Source organism: Euwallacea fornicatus, chromosome 14 (assembly GCF_040115645.1).
Source record: "Euwallacea fornicatus isolate EFF26 chromosome 14, ASM4011564v1, whole genome shotgun sequence".
NCBI classification, from domain to species: Eukaryota; Metazoa; Arthropoda; class Insecta; order Coleoptera; family Curculionidae; genus Euwallacea; species Euwallacea fornicatus.
The window spans coordinates 4,058,759-4,076,428 of record NC_089554.1 but is presented as its reverse complement, the minus strand read 5'-3'; the positions used below and the strand labels follow the sequence as shown (position 1 = coordinate 4,076,428).

The following is a 17,670-nucleotide window of genomic DNA, read 5'->3' as shown; positions in this document are numbered from 1 at the left end:
ATTAGGCGGGACTCTAACGATTCATTTATAGTTCGAAATTTTGCTGTTTTCACTATCAGAAAAAGTTAGTGATAATTTGTTCATTTGGATTAATATATTTTGCTCCTTTTTCGCAATTTTGACCTTAAACCACACACTAAACAACTACCCTCAAAATTAGCCAAACCAGCGCCCCTGCCACCGGCCAACGCATGCGTACCTTCTCCTTGCGGCCCTAACTCAAACTGTAGGGTAGTAGGGAATACTCCTGCTTGTTCTTGCATTCAAAACTTCGTGGGTCGGCCCCCCAATTGTAGGCCTGAATGCTCTATCAATTCCGAATGTCCTGCTAACTTAGCTTGCCAAAACGAGAGATGTGTGGACCCTTGTCCTGGATCTTGCGGAGCTAATACTGAATGTATGGTTATTTCCCATCGTCCTGCTTGCACTTGCAGGGTGGGTTTCACTGGCGACCCCTTCTCTGGGTGTATTTCCATTCCAAGTATGTTCTTAAATTAAGCGTGAAGAATTGTTGAGAGACTGATTTGGTGATTATAGTTGCTCAGCCTATAGAAGAAGAAAGAAACCCGTGTAATCCCTCTCCTTGTGGAGCTAATGCTGAATGTAGGGAACGAAATGGAGCTGGATCTTGTGTGTGTTTGCCGGAATATTTCGGAGATCCATACACTGGATGTAGGCCGGAATGTGTGACAAACTCAGATTGCCCCAGAAACAGGGCTTGCGTTAACAACAAATGCAAGGATCCTTGCCCTGGTACTTGTGGAATCAATGCGGAATGTTCTGTACCCAATCACGCCCCTACTTGCACATGTTTGACTGGATATATAGGGAATCCATTTACATCGTGCCATCTTCCCCCTCCCCCCAGTAAGGTCGAACAGTTCCCAAACTAAATCCAAACCTAAACGAGTTTCTGTTTTAAGTGGATGAACCCATAGAGCCCTGCACCCCTTCACCCTGCGGACCATACAGCGTGTGTAAAAATATAAACAGTCACGCGGTGTGCTCGTGCCTGCCTGAATACATAGGTGCCCCTCCTGCATGCCGCCCTGAATGTATGGTTAGTTCAGAATGCAGTCAGAATAGAGCCTGCATTAAACAGAAATGTAAAGATCCGTGTCCTGGAACCTGCGGCATCAATGCCAAATGCCAAGTAGTCAATCACAACCCTATATGTAGTTGTCCACCAAACTATGCCGGAGATCCATTTGTACGCTGCATCTCGCAACCAAGTAAGGCTCTTTCAATAGTACTTAAAGACTAACCGAAAATGCAAATACTCCAAGATTGAAAGGGAAACGGTGAAAATTTAGGTTAATTCAAAAATCAAATATTACCGGAAGAGGTCTACAGGGTGTTAATATACAGGGTATACCAAAAATATTCGTAAAGCGTTCTAAGGCCTTTATTTTTTTTATTCCTTAGAACGTTGCAAACATACTCTGAACTCCGCAAGAGAAAAACTAAAACTTCTAATAGTTTTCGAAATATTTTCAATTAAGTGACTCTATGATCTAATAACTGACCTGAATTTCAACCGCTTCCATGTCGAATATGGAGAACTGTAACACGTAGTTTGACTCACCCTGTAATTTTAGAACACGTTGAAGTCCCTAGTGGCAACCCTTGCGTACCATCTCCCTGTGGGATTAATTCCCAGTGCAGAGTGGTGGGCAATCAGGCTGCATGTTCATGCCTGCCCGACTACATCGGTAGACCTCCGAATTGTAGACCTGAGTGCACTATAAATGCGGAATGCCCAGGAAATTTGGCTTGTCAAAACGAGAAATGTAAAGATCCCTGCCCTGGATCATGCGGCTCATTTACCACGTGTTTTGTGATCAAACATGCCCCAGTTTGTCAATGCAGCACAGATTATACTGGAGATCCATTCACTGGATGCTCACTAATTTCACGCAGTAAGCCAACAATGCATTCAAAGGTGCCAACTCGTACCTACGTCAATCTCTTTTAGCACCGGTAACTGAACAACCACCAAACCCTTGCAATCCCTCGCCCTGTGGGGCAAACGCCATTTGCAAAGAACGGAATGGTGCAGGATCGTGTTCATGTTTGCCTGAATATTTTGGAGACCCTTATACTGGCTGTAGGCCTCAATGTGTAACCAATACAGACTGCGATCGCAGCAGGTCGTGTGTAAATAATAAATGTATAGACCCATGCCCTGGAACCTGCGGATTGAATGCTGAATGTTCTGTTGTAAATCATGCCCCATCATGTTCGTGTATTCCTGGTTACACAGGAGACCCCACTAGAGCATGTCAAGTTATCCAAGCCAGTAAGCATTAACTAGACTCTTACTAACGTAGTGTAACCCTGTAGATCTTTCTGTGTAGCGATTGAAATTTGATCGATTTTAATGCCTAATTATTGCAAATCTTTAGTAATACCTTAGAAATTGTGAAAAATCCTTAAAATCGATCATAACAATTAAATCTGATAAATTTCTTTCCAAAGTTCTAGAAGAGCCACAGAATCCCTGCCAGCCTTCACCTTGTGGACCTTACAGTGCATGTAGAGAAGTGAACGGGCATGCTGTTTGTTCTTGTAATGTAGGTTATATTGGTTCACCTCCAACCTGTAGACCCGAATGTGTGGTCAGCTCTGAATGTCCTCAAGACAAATCATGCGTGTCACAAAAATGCGTTGACCCCTGCCCAGGAACTTGCGGAATAAATGCACAGTGCAGAGTTGTGAACCACAATCCTATTTGTAGTTGTTTGACTGGACATACTGGAGATCCCTTCGTTCGATGTCTCAAAATCGAATGTAGGTTCTCAGTAGTATTATCTCTTATAGTTTCTTGTAGCAAATAAATGTATTTTAGTACCCCAAGCAGTGAAAACACCTGAAAATCCCTGCATTCCATCACCTTGTGGACCAAATTCTCAATGTAGAGTTGTGGGAGTCCAAGCTGCATGCTCATGCTTGCAAAACTTTATAGGGCGGCCTCCAAATTGCCGTCCAGAGTGTGTTACCGACTCGGAATGTCCAAATCACTTAGCATGCAACAATGAAAAATGCAAAGATCCCTGTCCTGAATCGTGCGGTATTAATGCCCAGTGTACAGTGGTTAACCACAGAGCTATATGTTCTTGTTTCCCTGGATACACTGGTGATCCTTCCAGCTCCTGTAATCTACCTCCTCCACCACCTTGTAAGCATCTTTAGCATTCTATTGTGCAAGGTGGCGTAAAAAGATGATCCCTCTGTAAAAGCTATTAATACCTGATTACAACTTTCTCTTAAAAACCCTCCCCAAAGGGACCGTCTTTTTCTGAAACACCATGTAAATCTACGATTTCATTTATCTGCTATCTTGCATCTAGTATTTCTTCAATATCGATCATTGTGCAAAGTGATTAATAAATATATTTTTATAGTGACTGAAAAACCTCGTACCCCATGTGTGCCCTCACCCTGTGGACCAAATGCCGAGTGCAGGGAAAAGAACGGAGCGGGTGCTTGCTATTGCGCCCTAGGATTTGAAGGAAACCCTTATGATAGCGATAGGGGTTGCAGAAGGGAGTGCGAAGTTAACAATGACTGCAGCCCTGCTCTGGCTTGCATATCGTTCAAGTGTATAGATCCATGTCCAGGCACTTGCGGAACTTTAGCTGAATGTCACGTGAACAACCATATTCCAACTTGTATATGTCCAACTGGCTACATTGGAGACCCATTCTTCCAATGCAAGTTGGCTCCTACAGAACCCCCTCCAATAATCAACCCATGCCAACCATCTCCGTGCGGTCCTAACAGCCAATGCAGGGAGGTCAGTCAACAAGCAGTTTGCTCATGTCTTCCTCAATACATCGGGTCACCTCCGAATTGCCGCCCGGAATGTATCGTAAACTCAGAATGCCAATTAGACAAAGCTTGTATCAATCAAAGATGCGGTGACCCTTGTCCGAATACTTGTGGCTTGGGAGCCCAATGCACTACAAGAAACCATAATCCCATTTGTGCGTGCCCTCCTGGGTATACTGGGGATCCTTTTACTCGTTGCTCACCGCAACCACCTCCACCACGAGAACCGCAAACAGAAAGACCTCCGTCTTGTCAACCCAGCCCTTGCGGTCCTAACTCAATATGTAAAATTATTGGAAGTTCTCCTACATGTTCATGTCTACCCGACTACATTGGGGCACCCCCCAACTGCCGACCTGAATGCGTGCTCAGCTCTGAGTGCAGAAGCTCATTGGCTTGCATTAACCAGAAGTGTAAAGATCCATGTCCAGGCTCATGCGGATCGAATGCTATTTGCAATGTTCTCAACCACATACCCATTTGTACATGTCAGGAAGGATTTACTGGTGATGCTTTTACTAACTGCTTTCCAATCCCTCCCTCCACAAAGACACCTGATTTGGATCCGTGCGATCCTTCGCCTTGCGGCCCCAATGCTCAATGCGACAATGGAATATGCACTTGCTTGCCAATGCACCACGGAAATCCCTATGAAGCCTGCAGACCTGAATGCATCCTTAGTGAGGAATGTACAAGAGATAAAGCCTGTATTAGGAATAAGTGCGTAGATCCCTGCCCAGGAACTTGTGGTCAAAACGCTCGCTGCGATGTCATCAATCACATTCCTTCATGTTCCTGCCCAGATGGTTATACAGGGGACCCATTTGTTCTTTGCAGGGTCTCTGAACCTCCACCACCGAAAACAATCCCTTGTAATCCTTCACCTTGTGGGCCTAACAGTCAATGCCGAGAAGTTAACGTTCAAGCGGTATGCTCTTGTTTGCCGGGGTATCAAGGAAGTCCCCCGGGTTGTCGTCCGGAATGTGTCGTTAGTGCTGAGTGCTCACAGGACACGGCTTGTATCAATCAGAAATGCGTAGACCCATGTCCTGGATCTTGCGGAAGCCGTGCTAGATGCGAAGTTCGCAATCACAGTCCCATTTGCAGCTGCGCAGAAGGAGAAACTGGGGATCCATTCCAGGGTTGCAGGCCAATTCCACCTGAACCAGTTACAACGAGACCTGTAGAGCCATGCAATCCCTCACCATGCGGACCCAACTCTGTATGTCGTCAAGTTGGGGAATCTTACGTTTGCAGCTGTCTTCAAGAGTACATTGGAAATCCACCAAACTGCAGACCCGAATGCGTAATTAACACTGACTGTCCAAGCACCCAATCTTGTTACAACAACAAGTGCATTGATCCATGTCCTGGAAGTTGTGGAGACAATGCCGAATGCCATGTTATATCTCATGCAGTAACATGCACCTGCCTTCCAGGCTTTATCGGGAATCCTTTCGTACAGTGCATAATAAAAACTGAAGAAATTAAACCCTGCGAACCATCACCTTGTGGTGCCAATGCAGAATGTAAAGAAAGAAACGGGGCGGGTGCTTGTATCTGCCTTCCAGATTACCAAGGAAATCCTTATGAGGGTTGCAGACCGGAATGTGTTCTTAGCTCTGACTGTCCTCCTAATAGGGCTTGCATAAGAAATAAATGCGCCGATCCATGTCTTGGGACGTGTGGCGAAAACGCTGAATGTTCAGTGATTAATCACGTCCCGGTTTGTAACTGCAATCCAGAATTTACTGGGGATGCTTTTAGATTGTGCACCCCTTTGCCAATTAAAGGTAAGTTTATCAATATAATACTTTTTGAACATTCAAAAACCCCCAAATTGGACTTCATTCGTAAAAAAATTCCTCCGATATTACAAAATTCGTATCCCTCATCGGTCTAAAGATAAAAGCAATCGCAGAAATTTTAATACTAGATTGTATATTTTCCTGATAAGACTCCCTATTTTCAGAAGTTACGAAGAAACCACTTCCACAAAACCCATGCGTACCATCACCTTGCGGACTCAACAGCCAGTGTCGCGAAGTAAACGGTCAAGCAGTTTGCTCTTGCTTACCCGAGTATCAAGGCTCGCCCCCATCTTGTAGACCTGAATGTGTAGTCAGTTCCGAATGTCCTTCAAACCGTGCGTGCCATAAATTCAAATGTGCCAATCCATGTGTGGGAACCTGCGGAATTGGAGCCAAATGCGACGTTATTAATCACAATCCTATCTGTAGTTGTCCTAATGGATTAACCGGAGATCCGTTTTCAAGATGCTATGAGCTACCTCCCAAACCTCCAGCACCACCGAAAGTGGTGAACCCTTGTGTGCCATCCCCTTGTGGGCCTAATTCTGAATGTCGGGACATCGGAAGACAACCTTCATGTTCTTGTCTTGCTAGTTATATTGGAGTGCCACCAAACTGTCGACCTGAGTGTGTTGTGAATACTGATTGCCCATCCCATTTAGCCTGTATTACCGAGAAATGCAAAGATCCATGTCCTGGATCCTGCGGATTTAACGCTGAATGTAGAGTGCAGAACCATATACCGATTTGCACCTGCCCTCAAGGATACACTGGAAATGCCTTTACTGAATGTGTAGTACAACCCCTTCCATCTCTTACGGATGTAGATCCATGCAACCCATCACCCTGCGGACAAAACGCGTTATGCAATAACGGAGCCTGCGCATGCCTGCCCCTTTATCAAGGTGACCCATACGTGGGTTGTAGGCCTGAATGCACTATGAATACCGATTGTTCCCCTACCAAGACCTGTATTAACTTGAAATGCATGGACCCATGTCCGGGAACTTGCGGAGAATCTGCGCTTTGTGATGTTGTGAATCATTTGCCTATATGTAGGTGTCCGCCAGAGTATGAGGGCGATCCGTTTGTGAGCTGCAGATTAAAACCCAAGATTCGTAAGCCATTCAAAAATAAACGGAGAATCATTTAACACATTCTAATGCTTAATAATTATTTCAGCGCCTCCTCCAACAAATCCATGTCAACCATCTCCTTGTGGACCGAACAGCGTTTGCAAAGTGAACAATGGGGTGGCTGTCTGCTCATGCCAACTTGGTATGATCAGCAGTCCTCCACAGTGCAGACCGGAATGTATTCTCAGCGCTGAGTGTCCCTTAACTGATGCTTGCTTGAACAATAAATGTGTAGATCCATGCCCAGGAACCTGCGGAGTCAACGCACTTTGCAGAGTAGTGAACCACAACCCTATTTGTAGCTGCACCTCGGGGCACACAGGAGATCCATTCACCAGATGCTACCCCATACCGCCACCACTACCACCCAGCGGTAAGGGAAAATTTGAAACTCTACAATCGAAAGGGAAACTTAGAATTTCATCGTTTTCCTTTCAATTGTAAATCACTGCAGTTCCTTTGAAGACATTTTTGAAGATACTAATTGAATTTTCTCTTCTAGATGTGCCACGTCCGTGTGAACCGAGCCCATGCGGACCGAACGCAGTGTGCCAAGTGCGCGGCGAATCTCCGGCTTGTTCGTGTATCGAGAATTACGTGGGTGTGCCGCCATCTTGCAGGCCCGAATGTACGATCAATCCGGAATGTCCGAGTGCGCACGCGTGCATCAATCAGAAGTGCCGCGACCCGTGCCCGGGCAGTTGCGGCGCAAGCGCGGTGTGTTCGGTAGTGAATCACAACCCCGTGTGTACGTGCCTGCCGGGTCAAACGGGCGACCCGTTTAGGGGCTGTGTGCCCATTCCAAGTAAGTTGATTTTTAGGGTGCAATTTTTTGGTGAGGGTGATGGCAGCGAAATTAAGTCAAGTAGGTACGAAATTGGTTAAGAAGAATGGAAATTTCAGATAAAAGGGATTTATTTTAAAAAGAAGGAACTTTTTTTATGGTAGCCCAACAGGCACATTGACCGATAGAGAGCACTGAATAAATCGAACGACGGTGTACTTTTCCTGATATCTACAATTATTGATGCTTCGCGTAGTATTTTCTACGTAAAAAGTAGTCTAAAATAAACTTATTTATTCATTTGAAAACGTGTTGATGCATATAGGCATAACTACATTTTAAATTAGATACTTCCGCCTCTTTCTCAATGATAAGTCGTGATAATTACTCACCTGGTGAGTTTAGCGCAATCAAAAAATACGGACGATCAAAACGAATTATATCGAAAAATAATTCACGTTGAAATAAGCAAAACTTCATGAATCATCAAACACCAGAAACTCCGAACTCGTTTACCAAATAGGTATCGGATGAATTAACGGTTCAATATTTTTCTCCTACTTGGCGAAATATTTTGCCGTCTGCATGAATAATTAAAATATTTAAAATGGTTCATCATCGATTGCTAATCGGAAACTGGATTTCTGACTCAAATTCGCGTTACTTATTCAAATTTCACTCACTTAAACGATATTTCGTTAGTACATAGATGATGCCCACTTTAAATGTTTCTTCTTCTAAGGTTTTGGTTACTTGCATGCCTCTTGCTGTAAATTCTAACGCTACAACCATGGGGATAAAAAGGTAAGGATAATCCCCCAACGATAACATCGAGCTTCAGCGGCGGCTGCGTTTCAACACACCACGCTATTTACCCCCTTGCTGCGCTATGCCCTCAAACCCTACTGAAAGACAAATATAACCCCAGAGCTTACAAAACTATATAAATGGAGTCGGTTCACGAGCGTTACACTGAAACACTTATATTCCCTCCCCAATGCCCCAAATTGCGTGCTTACATAAAACAATAATATAACGCCCAATTACCCCCAACTCCCCGGCGCAAGCTTCTCCTTTAAAAAATGCAAATAATAATAATGATAACAATGCATAAGGTATTACAAAGGCATAATAATGTGAAACAGGCGCTAAATTGGAAAGCTTATAGCGAATAACCTTGAAAACATATTTTAAATGAAATCCTTTGTGTTTCCTTAAATTTAGTACAACTACCTGAGCCGGAAGTCTTAAACCCGTGCCAACCATCTCCCTGTGGTATAAATGCAGTGTGCAAGGAGCGCAATGGCGCTGGCGCCTGTCAATGTTTACCAGAATATATTGGAGACCCCTACGAAGGGTGTAGGCCTGAATGTATCCATAACTCAGATTGCCCTTCCAATAGGGCCTGTATAAGAAATAAATGCGTAGATCCTTGCCCGGGCACTTGTAGCTCAAACGCTCAATGCCAAGTTATAAATCATACTCCCTCTTGTTCATGTCTTCCTGGATACACTGGCGATCCATTTAGAATTTGTGTTTTACCGGAGCCTGAACGTAAGTGAGATTGAAGGACCTCGCACACTCAATCGATTCAGTTAATCCAGTCATCATGTTCAGTCATCATTAAATTTAAATACGTTTCCGAACACTGAAGCGCACACATTACATGAATTGGCACGATCGAAATCGTGTCGATTCAATGCGCGGCAACGCACTTCATTTCTGGCTCATGAGCTACACATACCAACTGTGCCGATCTGAGTCGATTCAGTGTAGGGGCCCGTCTAGCTTTAAATCTAGTTTACATACATAATTTACCTTGCAATTTTTAGCAATCGTAATTCAAAATGATGATCCTTGTCAACCTTCACCATGCGGCCCAAATAGTCAGTGCAGAGTGGTAAACCTGCAGGCTGTTTGTTCGTGTTCTCCCAATTATGTAGGAAGTCCACCAGGATGTAGGCCAGAATGCGTAGTCTCTTCCGAATGCTCAATGAATAGAGCGTGCATTAACAACAAATGCTCAGATCCTTGCGTTGGCACCTGCGGCTTACAGACTCAATGCCAAGTAGTCAATCACAGTCCTATTTGTACTTGTCGTTCAGGATTTACTGGTGACCCATTCACTAGATGCTTCCCAATACCTCGTAAGATTGTAGTAATTTGGGAAATTTGGATAAACATTCTTTGGTGTCGTCCTTTTAGCACCGCCAACAGTCCCCGCGATAGAAGTCGAGATTAACCCTTGCATTCCTTCCCCTTGCGGGCCCTTCTCCCAGTGCCGAAACATCGGGAAAATGCCTTCATGTTCCTGTTTACTCGAATATACAGGAAGCCCTCCAAACTGTCGTCCGGAATGCGTTATCAACCAAGATTGTCCTAGTGCTTTAGCATGCATTCGAGAGAAATGCACAGACCCCTGTCTAGGAGCTTGTGGTATCAATGCACGATGTACTGTGCAAAACCATAACGCTATCTGTAGCTGTCCAGAGGGATATATCGGAGATCCTTTCACGAATTGCCAATTAAAGCCACCTGAACCTGTAGTGCCTTTGGAAGAAGACCCCTGCAACCCTAATCCTTGTGGTACTAACGCGCAATGTAGGAACGGAATTTGCACGTGTTTGCCTGAATATCAAGGGGACCCTTATCGAGGATGCACACCTGAGTGCTCCCTGAGCAACGATTGCCCTAAAAATAGAGCATGTATTAGAATGAAATGCGTTGACCCGTGCCCAGGAACTTGCGGAGATGGAGCTCTCTGCCAAGTCATTAACCACATCCCAATTTGCAGTTGTCCTAGTGGCTATATAGGCAACGCCTTCATATCATGCAAATTATCTGAACGTAAGTCTTTTAATGTTAGTAATCATTTGAAATACTGAAATCATGATCTTAAACAATATGTAGCGCCCCCGGAGACCAACCCCTGCAACCCACCGCCTTGCGGCCCCAATAGCCAATGCAAAGAAATAAATAGGCAGGCTGTATGCTCATGTGTGCCCGGTTTTATCGGTAGCCCCCCCTCTTGCAGACCGGAATGTGTAACTAGTTCGGAGTGTCCTTTGATTCAAGGTTGTGTCAATCAGAAATGTATAGACCCTTGTCCAGGCACTTGTGGACTAAATGCAAAATGTCAGGTAGTAAATCATAATCCGATTTGTAGCTGTTCTGTCGGTTATATTGGAGATCCATTTACGCGATGCCTTCCGAAACGTAAGACAATAATTATTTCCTCTTGTTTGTATGCGAAAATATTTAATGATTTTAGCCCAAGAAGAACCAGTAATAATCCCCTCCAACCCTTGTCAGCCATCCCCCTGCGGGCCCAACTCGCAATGTCGCGAAGTCAATAACAACCCCTCTTGTTCGTGTCTTCAAGACTTTATCGGAACTCCACCAAATTGCCGACCTGAATGCGTTAGTAACAACGAATGCTCTATGAACATGGCCTGCATCAACCGAAAATGTAAAGATCCTTGTCCAGGAATATGTGGATTGAATGCTGAATGTAGAGTAGTAAGTCACACCCCCCATTGTGTCTGCTTAAGCGGCTATGAAGGAGATCCCTTCAACCAATGCTCAATTCCTATAAGACCCCAGGAAGTGCTTAATCCTTGTCAGCCATCCCCTTGCGGTCCTAATGCGATTTGCAAGGAGCGAAATGGGGCGGGCTCTTGTGTGTGCCTGACAGAATATATAGGGAATCCTTATGAGGGATGCAGACCTGAGTGCTCTGTGAACTCTGACTGTGCTCAGAATAGGGCTTGTCTTAGGAATAAATGCTTGGATCCGTGTCCAGGCACTTGCGGGCAAAATGCCCTTTGTCAAGTTATTAACCATTTGCCCTCATGCACCTGTATTCAAGGTTTCACTGGAGATCCATTTAGGTTCTGCCAAGTTATGCCTGAACGTAAGTCCGGCCCTGTTGAAAATCAAACAATTTCTTTATGATAGAGTTTTAGCCCAAATACTAGAAGAACCTGTCAACCCTTGTCAACCCAGCCCTTGTGGGGCTAACTCTCAATGCCGAGAGGTAAATGCTCAAGCTGTATGCTCATGCTTGCCGGAATTTGTGGGAAGCCCTCCAGGGTGTCGTCCAGAATGCGTTGTCAGCTCAGAATGCGCTTTAAATAAGGCTTGCATAAATCAAAAATGTTCAGATCCATGCGCAGGGACTTGTGGGTTAAAGTCCAAGTGCCAAGTAATCAATCATAGCCCCATTTGTAGTTGCCTCTCTGGAAATACTGGAGATCCCTTTACTAGATGTTATCCAATACCACGTAAATTTAATCACTTCACATACAGTACGTAAGATAAAGAGTTAATTTTTAGCTCCTCCTTCTGAGCCTATCACACCTATCTTCACGGATCCTTGTATCCCATCCCCATGTGGTTTGAACTCGCAATGCCAGAATGTCAACGGGAATCCCTCTTGCTCTTGCTTACCCAACTACCAAGGAATTCCACCAAACTGCAGGCCTGAATGTTTAATAAACGCAGAATGCCAAAGCAGTTTAGCGTGTATCCAAGAAAAATGCCGAGATCCTTGTCCAGGTTCCTGTGGGACAAACGCGCAATGCAGCGTGATTAATCATATTCCAATTTGCACTTGCCTGGATGGTTATGTAGGAGATTCCTTCAGTTTCTGTTCGTTGAAACCTCAGGAACAGCCATCTCAAGCTGAAATCGATCCATGCAATCCTTCCCCTTGTGGTCCAAATGCCCAATGCAGCAATGGCGCTTGTGCTTGCATCCCGGAATACCATGGAGATCCATATCGGGGCTGCAGACCTGAATGTTTGTTGAGCAGTGATTGTTCTAGAGATAAAACATGTATAAAAATGAAGTGTGCAGATCCTTGTCCAGGAACCTGCGGTACTAACGCTGTTTGTAGCGTGATCAATCATATTCCCATGTGTTCATGTCGGGAAGGTTTCACTGGGAATGCTTTTGTAGTGTGCAATCTAATTCCAGGTAGGTAAAACTTGATGAAGAGACCTATTTGACTTGTTCCTTGGTCTTTTAAAAATAATTCAAATTACGCCCGAATTCCACAAAAATCTATGTTTTAGTGGAAACACCAAATAATCCATGTAACCCCTCACCATGTGGTCCTAACAGTGAATGCAGGCAAACTAACGGACAAGCCATATGTGCGTGTCTTCCTGGTTATATGGGAAATCCACCAACTTGCAGACCCCAATGCGTAACAAATTCCGAATGCCCCCTAAATCGAGCTTGCGCAAATCAAAAGTGCATCGATCCATGTCCTGGAACTTGTGGTCTTAATGCCCAATGCCAAGTTATCAACCATACCCCAATTTGTAGTTGTTCTGCTAAATTCACCGGTGATCCATTCACCAGATGCTTACCAATTCGTAAGTGTGTACCATTAATCTCATGAACAGAAACCAATGTGCAATAACTGTAGCTGATAAGCCTCAGCAACCAGTGGAGGCAACCCAACCTTGTCAACCATCCCCATGTGGGCCTAACGCCCAATGTAGGGCAATAGGAGAATCTCCGTCTTGTTCCTGCTTGCCAGATTTTCAGGGAATTCCTCCGAACTGCAGGCCTGAATGCGTTAGCAACAGTGAATGCCCAACTCATTTGGCTTGTATGAATAGAAAATGCAAAGACCCTTGTCCAGGAGTTTGTGGTCAAAACACAGAATGTAGAGTAGTCAGCCACACACCTAATTGCGTGTGCCTTCCTGGATACGTCGGAGATCCATTCACCCAATGCAACATACAACCAGCTGCAGTTCCAGAGATACTCAACCCATGTAATCCTAGCCCTTGTGGAGCAAACGCAGAATGCAAGTTTCGAAATGGAGCTGGCTCTTGCGTTTGTTTGCCAGAATATACAGGAAATCCTTACGAGGGATGCAGGCCAGAGTGTTCACTGAACAGTGACTGTCCTCAAAATAAAGCCTGTGTAAGAAACAAGTGTCAAGACCCATGTCCAGGAACTTGTGGGCCGAATGCGGTGTGTCAAGTTATCAATCATTTGCCCAGCTGTAATTGTAATCCTGGTTATACGGGAGATCCCTTTAGGTTTTGCAGTGTCATCCCACCACAACAAGGTAATTATCTCTTTGTCGGGCTTGTATAGGACACTTCGAGAATACCTGCAATTTTTAAATTTCCCTGTACGCACTTACCGAATTTATTTCCTTCCTAGTGATTGTCCAAGACATACCATCAAACCCCTGCCAGCCATCTCCATGCGGTCCCAACAGCCAATGTCGCGAAGTCAACACTCAAGCTGTATGTTCATGTTTACCGAACTTCTTCGGAACTCCTCCTGGTTGCAGACCTGAATGCACAGTCAGTTCAGAATGTCCTCGTAATAAGGCTTGTATCAATCAAAAATGTACTGATCCCTGTCCTGGAACGTGTGGATTGAACGCTGCGTGTAACGTTATTAATCACAGTCCTATCTGCAGCTGTAAAAATCAGTTCACTGGAGATCCGTTTTCTCGATGCTACCCCATCCTTCTACGTAAGAATTTCCTCTCTACAATCTCAAAGTAGTGTTCAACGTTGCCGATTTTAGCTCCTCCAGACATCACCCCTGTAATTGTCAGTAACCCATGTGTGCCTTCTCCATGTGGGGCCAACAGCCAATGCCGGGATATAAACGGCGCCCCATCTTGCTCTTGTTTACCTAATTACATGGGAAGCCCTCCCAACTGCAGACCGGAGTGCTCAATAAACTCAGACTGTAACAGTAACTTAGCTTGCATCAATGAAAAATGCAGAGATCCCTGTCCAGGCTCATGTGGAGCTGGAGCTTTTTGCGTAGTTACAAACCACCTGCCTATATGCACGTGTCCTGAAGGATTTACAGGAGATCCGTTCAGTTACTGCAATCCGAAACCCCCAGAATTGATTGTGCAAGAAGTAAATCCATGCAATCCATCTCCGTGTGGAGCTAACGCCGGATGCAATAATGGAGTGTGCTCTTGTTTGCCGGAATATCAAGGAGATCCATATAGGGAGTGTAGGCCGGAGTGTGTACTTCCAAATGATTGTCCTAAAGACAAGACTTGTATCAGGAATAAGTGCAAAGATCCCTGTCCAGGGACTTGCGGCCAGAATGCAGAATGCAGCGTGGTCAATCACATACCGATATGTTCGTGTTTTGCCGGGTATTCTGGAAATGCTTTTGTGACCTGTTTGCCTATACCAGGTAAATAGAAATTAACCAATTGGTTAACCACAGTAAGTTTTCAAAAATTGACTGCATTAAATACTTTTTACTGGACTCTGTAAAAAAATCGGAAAAGATACATTGGATTCTACGGAAGGAAATTCCTTTACCTCCACAAAAATGATTGTGGCTGGAAATAAGAAAGTTCGGAGCGATTTTAAAAAATGAAAAGTAATTTTTGAAAATTACCCTGTATAACCATTATGAGCCATCATTTTACCTACTTTCAAACTACATTTACACTATTCTTTGATGTAGCTGTTGTTCCCAAAAACCCCTGCAACCCCTCACCGTGTGGTCCAAACAGTCAATGTCGTGAAATCAATGGTCAAGCTGTATGTTCCTGTGTTCCTGAATTCTTGGGAAGTCCACCCAACTGTAGACCCGAATGCATTACCAGTCAAGAATGCATATTGAGCCAAGCATGCCTCAACCAAAAGTGTATCGATCCATGCCCTGGAACATGCGGCATTAATGCCAAATGCCAAGTGGTCAATCACAGTCCTATTTGTTCGTGTTCGGAAGGGTTCTATGGAAATCCCTTCGTGCAATGCATTCCAGTTTTAGGTAGTGATCTTCTGTATTTTTTTAAAACACAATGTAATAAATCTAATGAATTTCCACTAGAAGAGCCCGTAGTAATATCAAAAAACCCTTGTGAACCCTCCCCATGCGGGCCCAATGCTCAATGCAAAGCCATTGGAGATTCGCCATCATGCTCGTGTCTTCCAGAATTTGTAGGTCCGCCACCTAATTGTAGACCTGAATGCGTCTCCCACTCAGAATGCCCTTATAATTTGGCCTGCATAAACAACAAATGCAAAGATCCTTGTCCAGGGACGTGTGGACAAAACGCCGAATGTAGAGTAGTTAGTCGCACCCCCAATTGCATTTGTTTGTCCGGATTTATTGGAGATCCTTTCAGCCAGTGCTCACCCCAACCTAGTAAGTTGAAAATTAATAAAATTCACTCAAAACTAACAGTTTTGAATGCTTAACAAATCTACATGAATTTACCGTATTGGCCCCGAGAATGGTAAATCGTTTGATTTCAAAATTCGATTTACCCATTTTTGGAAAAAACTATGTCATAAGTAAATTGTATGTGGATTTGTATGTTCTTGAAATTAGAAAATATATCCATTACAGCATCTAAAACAAACCCGATTTTATATAGTCGCAGTGCAAGAAATTGTACGACCCTGTTCTCCATCACCCTGCGGGGCCAACGCCGAATGTCGTGAGCTAAATGGAGCTGGTGCTTGTGTGTGCTTACCAGAATACATTGGAAATCCCTATGAAGGATGTAGACCCGAATGCGTTCTTAACTCAGATTGTCCCTACAATAAAGCCTGCATAAGAAATAAGTGTCAGGATCCTTGTCCTGGCACTTGTGGTCAAAACGCCGATTGTCAAGTGGTCAATCACCTGCCTATGTGCACTTGTAGACCTGGATATAGAGGAGATCCATTTAAGTTCTGCAGTATTCCTCAACGTAAGAACTGAGCCTCGTATAAAGATGTCGAAAATTTACTGTTCTCTTCCAGCCCTGCTCGAAGAGTCCATCCCCCAAAACCCTTGCAACCCCAGTCCATGCGGACCCAATAGTCAATGCAGAGAAATAAACAGACAGGCCGTTTGCTCTTGCTTACCATCCTATATTGGTAGCCCTCCAGGTTGCAGACCCGAATGCACAGTCAGCTCCGAATGTCCCCTGTCCAAAGCATGTATCAATCAGAAATGCGAAGACCCATGTCCTGGGACTTGTGGATTGAACGCTAAATGCCAAGTGATCAATCACAGCCCCATATGCAATTGCAACTCTGGACATACTGGAGACCCCTTCACTAGATGCTATCCCATCCCACCTCCACTTATTGAGGCGCCACCTTTAGTAATAAATAGTGACCCTTGTATTCCTTCACCTTGTGGCCCTAACAGCCAATGTAGGAACATGAACGGAGTTCCATCATGCAGATGCTTACCAGGATTCATAGGAAGCGCACCCAGTTGCAGGCCTGAATGCACAGTTAATTCAGACTGTTCTAGCAACTTTGCATGTATCAGGCAAAAGTGCAGTGATCCCTGTTTAGGAGCTTGCGGAGCTGGAGCTCAATGCTCCGTAATCAATCACACTCCCATTTGTACTTGTCCAGATGGGTACACTGGTGACCCATTCAGCTATTGCAATTTGAAGCCTCAAGAAATCGAACCGATTGCCCAAGACCCATGCAATCCCTACCCTTGCGGAGCAAATGCCCAGTGCAACAATGGAGTATGCACTTGTCTACCAGAATATCAAGGAGATCCATACCAAGGTTGTAGACCGGAATGTGTGCTGAACAATGATTGTCCTCGTAATTTAGCGTGTATAAGACAAAAATGTAGAGATCCTTGTCCGGGGACATGTGGGCAAAATGCAGAGTGCAGTGTTTTCAATCACATTCCTATATGCACTTGTCTGCCTGGTTTTACAGGAAATAGTTTCGTGCTCTGCAATCCTATTGAAAGTATGTTAGGATTTGCCCTTCGAAACATCATTATTAGGATCAAATTTTTTCTAGAACCAGCCTTACAAAACCCTTGTTTTCCAAGTCCTTGCGGGCCTAACAGCCAGTGTAGAAAAATTAACGGACAAGCTGTATGCTCTTGTGTTCCTGGCTACATTGGCAGCCCCCCAACTTGCAGGCCTGAATGTGTCTCTAGCTCAGAATGCCCCCTTAATCAAGCATGTCTCAACCAGAAGTGTATTGATCCCTGCCCTGGAACTTGCGGAGTAGGAGCAATTTGCCAAGTTGTCAATCATAATCCCATTTGCAGTTGCTCTCCACCGCTTTCAGGGGATCCTTTCATTCGCTGCGTTCAAGTTCGTAAGTACTCCCGTTGCGAG

At 44.5% G+C, this 17,670-nt stretch overlaps 1 protein-coding gene across 1 annotated transcript in view; it reads left to right on the top strand.

Moving 5' to 3' along the window:
• dpy (dumpy) overlaps positions 1 to 17,670 on the top strand; it is a 149,553-nt gene that overhangs the window by 100,361 nt on the left and 31,522 nt on the right. Inside the window, exons 41-66 of the mRNA XM_066290092.1 lie at positions 161 to 481; positions 538 to 867; positions 924 to 1,232; positions 1,599 to 1,919; positions 1,976 to 2,299; positions 2,479 to 2,790; positions 2,849 to 3,178; positions 3,405 to 5,624; positions 5,804 to 6,760; positions 6,825 to 7,151; positions 7,281 to 7,583; positions 8,787 to 9,116; positions 9,395 to 9,709; positions 9,768 to 10,409; positions 10,473 to 10,778; positions 10,834 to 11,475; positions 11,528 to 11,845; positions 11,898 to 12,539; positions 12,638 to 12,943; positions 12,997 to 13,650; positions 13,749 to 14,069; positions 14,124 to 14,759; positions 15,039 to 15,725; positions 15,958 to 16,275; positions 16,328 to 17,290; positions 17,345 to 17,650. Coding sequence (XP_066146189.1) covers positions 161 to 481; positions 538 to 867; positions 924 to 1,232; positions 1,599 to 1,919; positions 1,976 to 2,299; positions 2,479 to 2,790; positions 2,849 to 3,178; positions 3,405 to 5,624; positions 5,804 to 6,760; positions 6,825 to 7,151; positions 7,281 to 7,583; positions 8,787 to 9,116; positions 9,395 to 9,709; positions 9,768 to 10,409; positions 10,473 to 10,778; positions 10,834 to 11,475; positions 11,528 to 11,845; positions 11,898 to 12,539; positions 12,638 to 12,943; positions 12,997 to 13,650; positions 13,749 to 14,069; positions 14,124 to 14,759; positions 15,039 to 15,725; positions 15,958 to 16,275; positions 16,328 to 17,290; positions 17,345 to 17,650 — 13,440 coding nt within the window. The remainder of the gene's footprint in view (positions 1 to 160; positions 482 to 537; positions 868 to 923; positions 1,233 to 1,598; positions 1,920 to 1,975; positions 2,300 to 2,478; positions 2,791 to 2,848; positions 3,179 to 3,404; positions 5,625 to 5,803; positions 6,761 to 6,824; positions 7,152 to 7,280; positions 7,584 to 8,786; positions 9,117 to 9,394; positions 9,710 to 9,767; positions 10,410 to 10,472; positions 10,779 to 10,833; positions 11,476 to 11,527; positions 11,846 to 11,897; positions 12,540 to 12,637; positions 12,944 to 12,996; positions 13,651 to 13,748; positions 14,070 to 14,123; positions 14,760 to 15,038; positions 15,726 to 15,957; positions 16,276 to 16,327; positions 17,291 to 17,344; positions 17,651 to 17,670) is intronic.